At 43.6% G+C, this 13,670-nt stretch overlaps 1 protein-coding gene across 3 annotated transcripts in view; it reads left to right on the top strand.

The window, feature by feature from the left end:
• Positions 1–13,670, top strand: part of qsox1 (quiescin Q6 sulfhydryl oxidase 1) — a 144,495-nt gene that overhangs the window by 48,969 nt on the left and 81,856 nt on the right. For 2 of the 3 annotated variants that reach the window (XM_068037831.1, XM_068037830.1), the window contains exons 4-5: positions 1,544–1,649; positions 10,824–10,914. In XM_068037831.1, the coding sequence (XP_067893932.1) occupies positions 1,544–1,649; positions 10,824–10,914 (197 nt within the window). The remainder of the gene's footprint in view (positions 1–1,543; positions 1,650–10,823; positions 10,915–13,670) is intronic. The other variant, XM_068037832.1, reaches the window with a different exon arrangement.

The raw sequence follows: 13,670 nt of genomic DNA, 5'->3' as shown, positions 1-13,670 counted from the left end.
GGTCCGAGCACTGATCCCTGCGGTACCCCACTAGTCACTGCCTGCCACTCGGAAAAAGACACGTTTATTCCTAATCTTTGTTTCCTGTCTGCCAACCAGTTCTCTATCCATTGTCAATACCTTACCCCCAATCCCATGTGCTTTAATTTTGCACGCTTATGTATGTATATCTAATATATATATCTTATAACTATTAATGAAAAATGTTCAAAGGAAATGAAGAACAAACATTTTTTTTTAAGGTGCCTGTGATTTTTCTCCTGGATTTGCTCGCAGCAGTGTCCTGGAGATTAATCTCCAATTCCTGAAGACTGCAGGAAAGCCCTGGAGGTTAGCAACCATACCTGTGGCATCATCATCTGGTGTCATAGTAACAAGGGCTGCACTCTGCATGTGGAAAGATCTGCTGTGAATCTAAAAGGAATTGTAAAAGAAAATATTGGAGACGCAACAATAGTTTGGAACTCTCAACCTAGCCCAAAAGGAAGGATCAGGAGCCTGAGTTGGAGCCCATGGATGGGCTGGTTTTGGTACACTGTATAGCTTTGGGGCATTATTGGAGGCTCGATTGCCTACTGATCAAAGGACGAATTAAAGAAGACACCGACTATAAATGAAAATATGCCCCGGTGGCTATGTGGTATATGCTCCTTGTGGTACTGAACCATATTCACCAGAGAGGTCCTTGATTCAATTGGTCTCAGTGCCCTTGGGCTAGGAAGAGAGGCAAATGAACCAGCTCCTAATCACTATCCAGAGAGCGCTGCAAGAAAGTACACAATCATGGGGGAAGACTATGTCAGAGGACTGTCATAATCCAGACCCACTAAAGTACAAATGGCATTTAGACATGTTAAACAGTTGCCTAAGTGGCAAAGGACCTGTACAAAGGAGCTAATAAAATTATTATACTCGGGGCATCTGTCGCAACATACCCAGAGTCTGAAATGGTATACCTGGATTTGACACTATATACCTGGGTCTGTAATTGTATACCTAGGGTCTGTAATTGTATACCCGGCTCTGTAATTAAATACCCACAGTCTGTAATTGTAATCCCGGATTTGTCACTATGTACTGAGATCTGTAATTGTATACCCAGGATTTGTACTTACATAAGAAGAACTTATTACTGTAGATACTCAGTACTATTCCATGTTACCTGGGACTGTCAACAGAAGAAGCAAAAATCCATGGAATAAATTAGTACAGCGCAAATCCAGAAAACTCATTTAGCCAAGTTTCAGTGCTGTGAACTCACTGAGCTGACACAGGCTGGGGTCCCCTTGTGGTGCAAGTACAACTTCCTTTCAGTGTCAGTGAACTGGAAAATAAAGCCAGGCTACACCCTGTGGTAGTGGTGTATAGTAGCAGATACAGTGTGAGAGGTCCCTGTTGGTTTAGTCCTTTATATCTAGCCCACAGGCAGTCTCGCTAGCCATAGAACTCCTGCAATCTGAGTTTCTCTTTAAATGCTGCTGTTATTGTCCAGTCCCGGTCACCAGCATTTAGTTGAATCCAGTCTGTGTTTAACTCCATATAGACTCCGATACCACCATATCAGCTTTACGCCATGATATCATTAGATACCTGGAGCAACATGGAGAGAATGTCTGGCCGCCAGCCTGTCCACCATTGGAACCAGCCAGGTAAGCACACATTGATTTGAACTTGTATGGGATAATTTCTACATTGTTCCTGCATAAGATGTATAATCACTCTTCTATTGTCTCTTTTTACGTAAGATAATTCTGACTTGTAAATCAAGGAAAAAAAACCTTCCGAAAGAGGGTACATAGCTGCAGCAATTTAGTGCCAGAGTATTCAGAATGACACAGAACAGACTTGTTGGGTGAAATGGTTGTTCCTCACTCTGTTCTAATGACAGAACATAGGAAAAGAGCAGGCCATTCAGCCCCTCGAGCCTTCTCTGGCATTGAATTAGATCATGGCCAATCTTTAGCTTAACTCCATCTACTCACCTTGGTTCCATCGCCATTAATACCATGGCCTAACAAAAATCTGATGAAAGGTTATTGGCCTGAAATGTTAACTCTGTTTCTGTCTCCACAGATGTTGCCTGACCTGCTGAGTATTTCCAGCACTTCCCGTTTTTATTTCAGATTTTCAGCATCTGCAGTATTTTGCTTTTCTAACAAAAGTCTATCTTTTTATGAAGCTGCAGACATTTCTTATGAGAATACAGCCATTTCCACAACAGTATTCTCATACTGTATTTGTGTGTTTTCTTGCAAGACATTTCAGCAAGTCTAATTTCTGAATGTCATTTGAAAAAGAAAACAAGTTGACCCAGGTGAAGGCAAGGGGCACTCCACCCACTTGCAACATGTGTCAAGATTGAGCATTCAATCCGATGTAGGGTAAACCTCCCTCTAATTAGTCCTAACAACCCACATTAATCTCAGCAGCAGAAGAACACCAGTGCGCCACTTCTCAAATCAGCCATGCTTGTGACCCCCAATGAGTGAGACTGGCTGCAGGTGCAGAATTATAGGCAATTTTGTACTGTGGACTCCCATCCTTTCAAAAACAGCCTGAAACTGGCTCTGGATTTATTTTTATTCATTGCTGGGATGTGGGTGTCGCTGGCTAGGCCAGCAATTATTGCCCATCCCTAATTGCCCTTGAGAAGGTGGTGGTGAGCTGCCTTCTTGAACTGGTGCAGTCCTTGGGGTGTAGGTACACCCACAGTGCTGTAAGCAAGGGAGTTCCAGGATTTTGACCCAGTGACAGTGAAGGAATGGTGATATAGTTCCAAGTCAGGATGGTGTGTGGCTTGGAGGGGAACTTGCAGGTGGTGGTGTTCCCATGCATCAGCTGCCTTTGTCCTTCTAGGTGTTAGAGGTCATGGGTTTGGAACGTGCTGTTAAAGGAGCCTTGATGAGTTGCTGCAGTGCATCTTGTAAATGGTACACACTGCTGTCACTGTGCATCGGTGGTGGAGGGAGTGAATGTTGACTGTGTTGGATGGGGTGCCAGTCAAGCGGGCTGCTTTGTCCTGGATGGTGTTGAGCTTCTTGAGAGTTGTTGGAGCTGCACCCATCCAGGCAAATGGAAAGTACTCTATCACACTCCTGACTTGTGCCTTGTAGATGGTGGACTGTCATTGGTGAGTCAGGAATTGATTTACTAGCCGCAGAATTCCCAGTGTCTGACCTGCTGTTGTAGCCGCAGTATTTATGTGGCTGGTCCAGTTCAGTTTCTACTCAATGGTAACCTCTGGGATATTGATAGTAGGTGATTCAGCGATGGTAATGCCATTGAATGTCAAGGGGAGATTGTTAGGTTCTCTCTTGTTTGAGATGGTCATTGCCTGGTACTTCTGTGGTGCGAATGTTACTTACCACTTATCAGCCCAAGCATGGATGTTGTCCAGGTCTTGCTGTAGATGGACAGGGGCTGCTTCAGTATCTGAAGAGTCGTGAATGGTGCTAAACATTGTGCAATCATAAGTGAACATCCCCACTTCTGATCTTATGATTCAGGGAAGGTCATTGATGAAGCAGCTGAAGATGGTTAAAAGTAGACTGATAGGGAGGTAATTGGCCAGGTTGGATTTGTCCTGCTTTTTGTGCACAGGACATACCTGGGCAATTTTCCACATTGCCTGGTAGATGCCAGTGTTATAGCTGTACTGGAACAGCTTGGCTTGGGGCATGGCTAGTTCTGGAGTGCAATTCTTCAGTATTATTGCTGGAATGTTGCCGGGGCCATAGCCTTTACAGTATCCAGTGCCTTCAGCGTTTCTTGATATCACATGGAGTGAATCGGATTGGCTGAAGACTGGCATCTGTGATGCTGGGTAACTCAGGAGGAGGCCAAGATGGATCATCCAATCTGTTATATTTAGGAATCTAATGGCTGGAAGAGGTGGAGAGGTCCTACATTCCATTCTGAGTCTTGGACTAAATTCATGAAGAGCAGTGCACTATCTCTCTATACTGACCCTAACTGACTCACTTTTTATATTACTGATAAATTTTTGTCATAATACAATCAATGCATTTCTAGGCTTCACCATACCTACTTCAAGGGGTACCACCATCACCAAGTCCCCACCCTCAACATCTTGGGAATCAGCATTGTCTATAGGCTTAAATGGATCTGCCCTATCAATTCTGTGGCTGCAAGAGGCTGAGTACTCTCTGATAAATGGCTCATCTCCTGACCCTTCAATGCCTCTTCACCAAGTGTAAGGTTGAAGTCAGGAGTGTGATGGAATATTCACTTGGATGTGTGTGGGTACAACGACACTCCAGATGCTCAACCACCATCCAGGAAAGAAGAGTTCACACGATTGGTGCCCCTGCCAAGGGATTTAATATCCATCTCCTCCCGGACAGGTACACTGTACCTGTCGTATGTGTTATCTACAGGATGCCCTGCAGCAATTTACCAAGGCTACTTTGGCAGGCTTCTTAGCTCTGTGATCTTTACCACCAAGAGAGATAAGAACAGCGACACATGGAAACACCATTGCCTACAAATTTTGTTCCATCTTGGACATGTGCCAATGTTCCTTCATCACTGCTGGGTCAAAATCCTGGAATTTGCTACTTAATACCATTGTGGGAGTACTTTCACCACAAGAGCTGCAGCAGTTCGAGAAAGTCCATTGCCATCTCCTCAGGGAAAGTAGGATGGTAAATAAATGCTGCCTCGCCAGCGTCACCCTCATCACTAGAACAAATAAAACAAAATCCCTTGGAATACTTGAGTGGGATAATATTTAGCAGTTCTTCATCTTGAGGCACCTCAATAGTGTGTGTTAGTGATTATTGAGATTGATGTTATAGGTGTTGGAGTAACAACCTCTGCAGTGGCATCTGCACACAAATGAAGAATCGCACAGAAGGTGGGAACCAGCTGGAAATCTCAGTTTGTGAGAGACAGACAAACTGACTTGCACGTCACTCCACATGATGCCCGCTGATCCAAGCAGCTATTTCCATTTTACCAAACCTTCATCCCATGCAGTCCTGATTGCACAGAGTTCTTGATCCAAGCACAATTGTTGTATAGTTATCCATGCTCAGAATGCTCAGCTCATTCGCCTTATTCAATCTCATACCACACTACACGTTTACCAGTTCTGTGTAGCGCCTCTCTCTAACTGCCCTGTGTACCAATTCACATTGAGTTAGAGCAAAGATGTTCACATGACTATAGATTTTCAACTTGAAAGCAGTGAGAATGAAATTTGGCCAGTTTCCACAGCAGGCAGCCAACCCAAAATGCCAATTGTATACCCAGGCGGCCAGTAGAAAATCCACCCCTCGCCTTTACCAGTCTCAACAGAACTGCTTTTAGACTGTATATTGGGATCTTATCAACATAGAGAGATAGGCCCCTTTAAGAATGCTGTCTGGACATGGACATGAGGAAAATATGAGAAATATTAAGGGAAGAAAAATCCTCTTGATGTTGAAAGGCACATACATGTGAGATTCCGTGAGCTGGGAAAGAAATCTGAAACACATGGCCGTGTGCCCTCCCTATCTCTGCAATCACCTCAGGCCTTACAATCCTCCCAGAACTCTGGGCTGTTCCAACTCTGGCCTCATTCATCCCCTGCATCCTTAATTCCACCATTTGTGAACACACCTTCAGCTGTTCAAGCCCTTTGCTCTGGAATTCCCTCCGTAAACCTCTCTGCCCTTTCATCGCTCTCTTATTTACAACCTTCCAACCTCTTTTAACCAAGCATTTGGTTACCTGTTTTAATATCTCCTTCTTTGACTCAGTGTTCATTTTTGTCAGATTACACTGCTATGAAGCAGCTTGGGATGTTACACCATGTTAAATACAAGTTATTGTTGTTGAAAGACTTGTTACATGTTTTGTAAGTATTATACCACCTCCAACGATCTCCTTGGTGCAGGGAGACCCCTGGTGGACAGTCAGTGGCATATAATTCTGAGTCCCTAAACTTTGCAATTGAAACAGAATATCCTGGAAACACTCAGCAGATCAGGCAGTATCTGTCAAGAAGGCAGGAAAAAATGGCTCGGCTAACATTATGGGCCTGAGTGTTTCCAGAATTTTTTGTTTTCATTTTTGACTTCCTCTGCATTATTTGCTTTTTGTTTCTTTAAACTTTTCCCTGACACATATGTTACAGCAACACCATACATAAAAGAGTATGAACAAACACTGTGCAAATAATATCAATTGAATTGAATTTTTCTTGGGCTCTGAGGCAGGCTTATGAGTGGAAGAGCAAGTGAGTGTTAAAGGGATGGGTGTTGGGGTCTGGGTGTTAAAAGGCTCTGCAGAATGGCAGCTTCTTATTCAGGGTTATTTCCTATGAAAATTCTGACAGATATTTATGAAGATGGAATAAAGAGCTTCAAGTGTAAGATATTCCATTCCCACATTACAAAGATGCTGTTCTCATCGACTGGTGATAATCCAGTTCATATTATATAGCACTGTTGGTTTAAGTTATTCTTATCACCTCCGATATAGTAGTATTTCTGTTATGCTTCAGTGCTGCAAGAGTTAAGTCATCTGTCACCACAATGGGAGCAAGTGAAGGCTTTTAGTAAAGGTCCTGCAGATCAGAGCAGGCACATGACCTGCAATTTGTTAAGAGGAAGCATTTTTCATTGTCTTCTCCCTAACAGACCTTGTTTTCCTGACTAAGTTCAGCACTGAAGTTAAAGCCCACTTGGCATCACAGGGGCACAGTTTGTTGGGACGCTGGTTCAGCATCATCAAATGATGAGATTATGGGTTCACACCCACAGTCAGCCACTCTTCCCCTCCCTCCCATCAATTCCTTCTATCTCAGCCATGCCATAGTGAGGAAATAGAAGAGAGCCTTACCTCACTACCCCCCATCACAAACACACAAAAGGGAGGAATTTTTTCCCTGCTTCTTCATATTCTATCCCCTCCATTTAATTACCTTTACTCTCTTTTAGCCACCTACAGTAACTTTCAAAAGGCAATTGGATAAATACTTAAAAAGGAAAACTTTGCATGCTATGGGGAACAATCAAGGGAGTGGGAAAAATACAAAAGTTCTTTCAAAGAGCTGGCACAGGCATGATGAATGGCCTCCTTCCGTGCTGTTTGATTCTGTGATTCATTCCTTCGGTAGCCAGCATTGGGTGGGGGCTGATTATGGTTCCCCAGTCTGTGCATTCTGCCTTGAAAAGGGGAGTCTCTCATACTCAACAAGAACAAAGAACAAGTCCCTTCACACCCTCATAAGTTGCCCCGGTAATAAATTCAGAAATCCCCACATTGATAGATTCAGATGTAATTTTTTTTATTTTCTCCACTCCTGTGCCCTTCACTCCCTTGCCTATGTGACCATTACTTATAGTGAGAGTCTAGGCTCTGATTGCAGAGTCTCACAGTCACGCGCACATGCACTTCCAACAGAAGGTCAGAACTTAGCAATCAAGGCTGAGAACCCCAGGGGAGTTCCTTAGATACGTCATTGCACCCCATCCCTCAGAGGGGGGAACAACTGTGGGTAACAAGATGCCTTTGTAGAGTTATAGAATCAGACAACATAGAAGGAAGCTATTTAGCACATCATGTCAATGCCAGAGCTATCAATTAGTCCCACTCACCTGCTCTTTCCCCAGAGTCATGCACACTTCCCCTTTTTAAATGGAGATCCAATTCCTTTCTGCAAGTTCCTATTGAATCTGCTTCTACTGCCCTTTTGGCAATGTTTGCCTTGTTTGACAAACTGCAGTTTTTCTATTGCAAAAATAAAGACACAGGATATTCAAGGGAATGTGGCCAGTAAGATGGAGAGATGGCTAGGGGCAGAAATAGAGGTAAATGAAAGTGATTTGGACTGGATATTGGTGTACTCCAGGGATCTTGCTGGGCCTCCTATTTTCCCAGGAGGAAATGCACAAAAGGCCAGAGTCAGCAAAACAGAGAGCTCTGTGTGGATGGAGGGTTGTAGAGCTGGAGAATATTCAAGGCCATGAAGAGATTTAAACACAAGGTTGATCATTTTAAATTTGAGGTGTAGGAGGACTGGGAGCCGATGTAGGTCATCGAGGACAGGGGTGATGTACATGTGTGATAGAATATGAGTAGCAGAGTTTTGGATGTGCTGGATTTTAGGGAGGATGGGATGCTGGCAGAAAAGTATTGGAATAGTCGGGTCTGGAAGTAACAAAGGTATTGATGAGGGTTTTAATAGCAGTTGGACTGAGGCAGGGATGGAGTTGGGCAATGTTATGGTGGAGCTTGATGGTGAGGATATGGGGTCAGAAGCTCAGCTTGGGGTCAAATAGGACACTAAGGATGCACAGTTTGGTTTAGTTTGAGATGGTGGCTGGGGAAGGAGATGGTGTTGTTATCAAGGGTACAGAGTTTGTGGTGGGGCCCAAGACAATGACTTCAATGCTTAACTGGAGGAAATTATGGTTCATTAAAGACTGGATGTTGGTCAAATGGTCTGACAGCACAAAGGCAGTCAAGAGATCAAGAGAGGTTGAGAGGATTGTCATCAGCATATATGTGGAATCTGACATCATGTCTACAGATAACGTCACAAAGGGCGGCAAGGCAAACAAGGAAGGCCACAGATAGATTTTCGTGGGACTCTGAAGATGATCGCGAGGGATGAAAGAAAAGCCATTACTAGGGATGTTCTGGCTATGACCGGATAGGTGTGCGGTGTGGGGGAGGCTAGAGGTATGTTTGACCTGATGGGCAAGGGGACTGAGGTGAAATTTTGGGGTTATCCAATTGACAAATGGTGAAAGAGCTGTAATTGTCCTGCTGATGTAGTGGCTTAAAGGACAAAGGTCAGCTCTGAAATTCTGAAAGGAGCCTACATTTGTCTAGGCTTTCAAGGTGTTAAATGGGATTGCTGGAGGCGGAAGCAGAGGTTGATGTTTTAATAAATGGGGGTCACCCCATGAGTGCCAAAGGTCATGGAAGTGTCAGACAAAGAATACATCTTCTTGCTCAGACACAGTTTGACAGTTGTGGTGAATGCATGTAGAAATCCAGTGAAGCATAGTCACTCATTCACCATTTGTCAATTGGATGACCCCAAGATTTCACCTCAGTCTTTTGCCAAAGAAAGAATTCACGAGTAGGTTGGTGGCAATGAAGATGTCGGAGATTTTCTTGTTTGAACAACTGGAAAACGAATGGACCTTTTACTTCTACTAGCTAAGTTTGATTCCAGCCCAGACAGTTTTCTGTCGACTAGCTCCGAACAGCCTGCATGGAATGGGTTTGGGCAGCCTTTCACTCTTTTCTGAGTGAGTGTGGATGCACAGCATTAACCTGATTCTTTTAAAGTTCCCACTCAGAGAAGTCACAAGGATGAGTGTTGTGGGAAATAGAAATGGCAACATTACTGCATCTCCCAGAGGGCCCCAGATCAGGGGTGATGGTGACTAGTGATTTTGACTTTGCCTTCTCATCAAGATGGGAATGTCAGACGTAGAGGAATGGAATCATGTTCTTTTTAGAAAATATCATATACAATCAGCAGGATACACTGCAGCAACTGACCAAGGTTATTTTGACAGCATCTCCCTTCTGATAAGGACAAAGGCAGCAATGTCATGGGAACACCAACACCTATAAGTTCCATGTGTGTGTGTGCGTGTGCGTGCGCGTGTGCGTGAGCGTGCGAATATGACATTTTCAGATGTGCTTCACAAAATTTGACACCAAGCCATATAAGGATATCTCTTAGGAAAGGTGACCAAAAGCTTGGCCACATTAATAGGATCATCTTAAAGGAGGAAAGGGAGGTAGAGAGGCAGAGACATTTAGGGAGGGAATTCCAGAGCGTAGGGCAGGTAAAGGCACAGTCACCAATGGTGGAGCAACTAGAATTGGGGATGCTCTAGATGTCAGAACTAGATGAGGACAAATATCTCAGAGGGTTGAGGTGCTGGAAGAGATTACAGAGATAGAGAGGGCTGAGGCCATGGAGAGATTTGAAAACAAGGACGAGAATTTTAAAATTGAGGGATTACCTGACCGGGAGCCAATGTAGATCAGCGAGCACAGTGGTGATAGGGGAATGGGACTTGGCGCAGATAGGATACAGGCAGCAGAGTTTTGGATGAGCCCAAATTTACAGAGGGTGCCAGGTGGGAGGCTGGCCAGGAAAGCATTAGTGTTGTTGGGCGTTGAGGTAACATATGCACAGATGAGTGTTTCAGTAGCAGATGAGTGGAGAAGTAGCAGAAGCAGAAATGGACAATGTTACAAAGGTCATGGTCACCATTAAGACAAAAAAATTAAATCCTACTGAATTGGCTTGTTTCCCATCTGACTGATACAGGTACTACCTGTACCGGTGCCTCTCGGGCTTATTGCTCTGTTCCATGCTTTGACTAGCCATAATCGCAACAACTGGTTAACATGTTTAGAATCTGCTGTTGAGTGGCATGTACTAGGAATAGTGCCCAGACTTCACTATTTCCATTTATTTGTTACGACAGGGGATCTGCGTCTGACTAGCAGTCTTCAGACTTCGATTCCAATAATATGGGGAAACTGAGAGACACCTGTAAATGTATAGGTATCCAAGGAATTGGAGATACACCTGAAAAGGAAAAAGTTGCAGGGCTATAGGGAAGAGCTGGAGAGTGGGGCTAATTGGATAGCTCTTTCAAAGAGCTGGCATGGGCATAATGGGCCAAATGGTCTCCTTCTGCACTGTGTGATTCTTTGATCATTCTCAAGAACATTTTCAGATTTTGGACAAATTGAAATAATATCCTTTCCTTTTTAATAGTGCTGAAGTGGTGAATTATTCCACATTTATATAATTTTCCTTTCCTCAATTCTAGCATGGCAGAGGTACAGAATTTCTTTGCTGACAACAATGTTCAGTATCTGGCACTGATCTTTGAAGATGAAAACTCCTACCTGGGCCGAGAGGTAAACTTTGTGCCTTTGGATTTCAATTGCTTCTGATGTTTCATCTAGTCATATGTAGTACTGATTTAATCCCGTTTACAGGATGCCTGCTACTTTTCCCTGGTGTGTCTGTCTATCAATGTATCGAAAAGAGCAGCTAAAAGCCTATGGCCCTCTTTTAATGCAGCCCTGTAACAAGCCGCCAAGTGCTGTGCAACATCACAAGTAAAACATACTCTTCGGTACTGTATCTCCCAGAGGGCCCCAGATCAGGGGTGATGGTGACTAGTGATTTTGACTTTGCCTTCTCATCAAGATGGGAATGTCAGACGTAGAGGAATGGAATCATGTTCTTTTTAGAAAATATCATATACAATCAACAGGATACACTGCAGCAACTGACCAAGGTTACTTTGACAGCATCTCCCTTCTGATAAGGACAAAGGCAGCAATGTCATGGGAACACCAACACCTATAAGTTCCATCCTATTGTGTGTGTGTGTGTGTGTGTGTGTGTGTGCGTGTGTGCGCGCGTACACAATTTCAGTATTCAGTAAGGCAAATCGAGCCCGTGGAGAAAATCCAGAATCAGTTTGCAAAGTTAATACCCATTGTTCTGATGAAAGATTGCATGAGCTAAGCTCACTTTTAAAGTCACGACGTTAACTGGCAGGGGAGATCGAGACATAACTATTCTGACTAAAAGTGATTCTTTATGCAGAGGGTTCTGAGAATTTGCTTCCTCAAAAAGCCATAGATAAAGAATAAATTAGGCTGTTTACAACAGAGTTAGGTACTTAGACGGGGTTAAGGAATCTGGAGAGGAGGCAGCAAATTGGGATTGCACCGATGACCATGGGTAACAAAATGTTGGAACAAACTCAATGGGCTAAATTGCCCACTCCTGTTTCTAAAAACAGCTGGGATCGAGACTGATTGAATTGATGACACAGAATTAATGCTGAGCTACATAAACCAGGAAATACTCAGTTTGCACTGAACTCAGGTCATTGTAGGAATGCTAGAGTTGGCCTTAGCCCCTTGCAACACTGAGGAGACCAAAACAAAATTGATCAGCTGAATTTTCTGCTCCTGAAGAGGTAGCTGCTATGTGAATTTTATTTTGAGGCAACAAGGTTCAGCATTTGATGTTCTGGAGACTCCTGTTGAGAAGAATGGGTATATGGTCAAGAACATAGATTATTGGCTTTGAAGCCTCATGTTGGAATGACCCGCCAATATCGACTGACTGTGCTCAGATGTGAACAATGGTCACTAGACAGGGAGGCTAGCCCAGCCCAGCTCTCATGGATCTGTATCCAACCAGAGGTGAGTGCCCTGAGATAGATTTTTTGGGTACCAAGGGAATTAAGGGATATGGGGATGGTGCTGGAAGGTGGAGTTGAGGTAGAAGATCAGCCATGATCTTGTCATATGGTGGAGCAGGTTCAAAGAGCCAAATGGCCTATTCTAGCTGCTATTTCTTATGTTCAGGAGGGGAGGTCTGGTATTGAGGGGTGCAGCTAGAGAATCCGATTTATGACTGGATTACTCTATGTATGGAAATATAATGTGTTAATTTTTTGACAGCTGAGTGAGGGTGGGGTTGTGGAGGACTTTCTGTGTAGCATAGTCCTACTTGCTGGGTTGAAATGTTCATTTTTCATGTTCCATCTGGGGAGCCATGCTGGTGATGTCAGTCAGCAAGGAACTCCGTAGAATTGCTGAGGTTGGCAGCATCCTTGTCAATTGTGAATTGTCATAACATTCGGTCCACTGCAATACTTGTGCCCATTTGGCACTGAATTAAACTGCTGATGAATGGGAGACAGGATGATGCATAGAATGTATATCATAGAAACAGGCCATTCGGCCCAACTAGTCTGGGCCAGTGTTTGTGCTCCACACGAGTTTCCTACCACCCTACTTCAGCTAACCCTTTCACTATATTCTTCTATTCCTTTCTGCCTGAAGTACTTATACAGCTTCCCCTTAAATGCATTCATGCTATTTGTCTCAGTCATTCCATGTGGTTGTGAGATCCACATTCTAACCATTCTCTGGGTAAAGATGTTTCTCCTGAATTCCATATTTGTTTTATTGATGATGCTTGCTCGATTCCAGCAGAGATTGATGGTATGAGCATCTTCTTAGCCTACTAGGTGTATAGGTCCTAAACGGATGCATTCGATCCTCTCAACCCATTTCCATAGCAGAAAGCTATCCTTAATTTGGGACTATATTGTGAACTACACTTACAGGATGGCCAGTGAGGTGCAATTAGGGCTGTCCTTCTGAGGGTAGGGGCTGAGGATATGGAGCATAGTCAAGGAAGCTTTGCTCTGAATCCTCACCACCCTGTGCTGGAAGTTTTTGGAATGCTAAACCTTCTGTGCTGATAAGAAAAAAAAACAAAGGGGGAGCTTTCGATCTCTTGATATAGTCACAGTAACTGGTGTTAGTCCCTTCACATTCTTTAGTATATCTGTAGTGATAGAGGGTTGATATGCTAAAGGGTGGGAAGGGATTGACATCATTTACATGTGATGATATCAAGAGTCAATTTTCCATTTGGTACGGATATGGTACATTGAAATGGGGACAAAATTAATCTGCCTCTTCGAATAAAATCTGTCTGCTTTAGGGAATTAATGCATTTCTAAATGCAACATTCATTCCTTTTTGTTGGAATTGTTTGCTCGTGGTTGAATGATGGCATCACACAGCAGGGTCTCATTTCCAAGCAATATTTCTTGTATGCAAGAGAGGCCATTCAA

The sequence above is a fragment of the Heterodontus francisci genome, chromosome 8 (assembly GCF_036365525.1).
Source record: "Heterodontus francisci isolate sHetFra1 chromosome 8, sHetFra1.hap1, whole genome shotgun sequence".
Lineage (NCBI taxonomy): Eukaryota > Metazoa > Chordata > Chondrichthyes > Heterodontiformes > Heterodontidae > Heterodontus > Heterodontus francisci.
The sequence above is the reverse complement of the archived record's forward strand: the minus strand, read 5'-3'. Positions and strand labels throughout refer to the sequence as shown.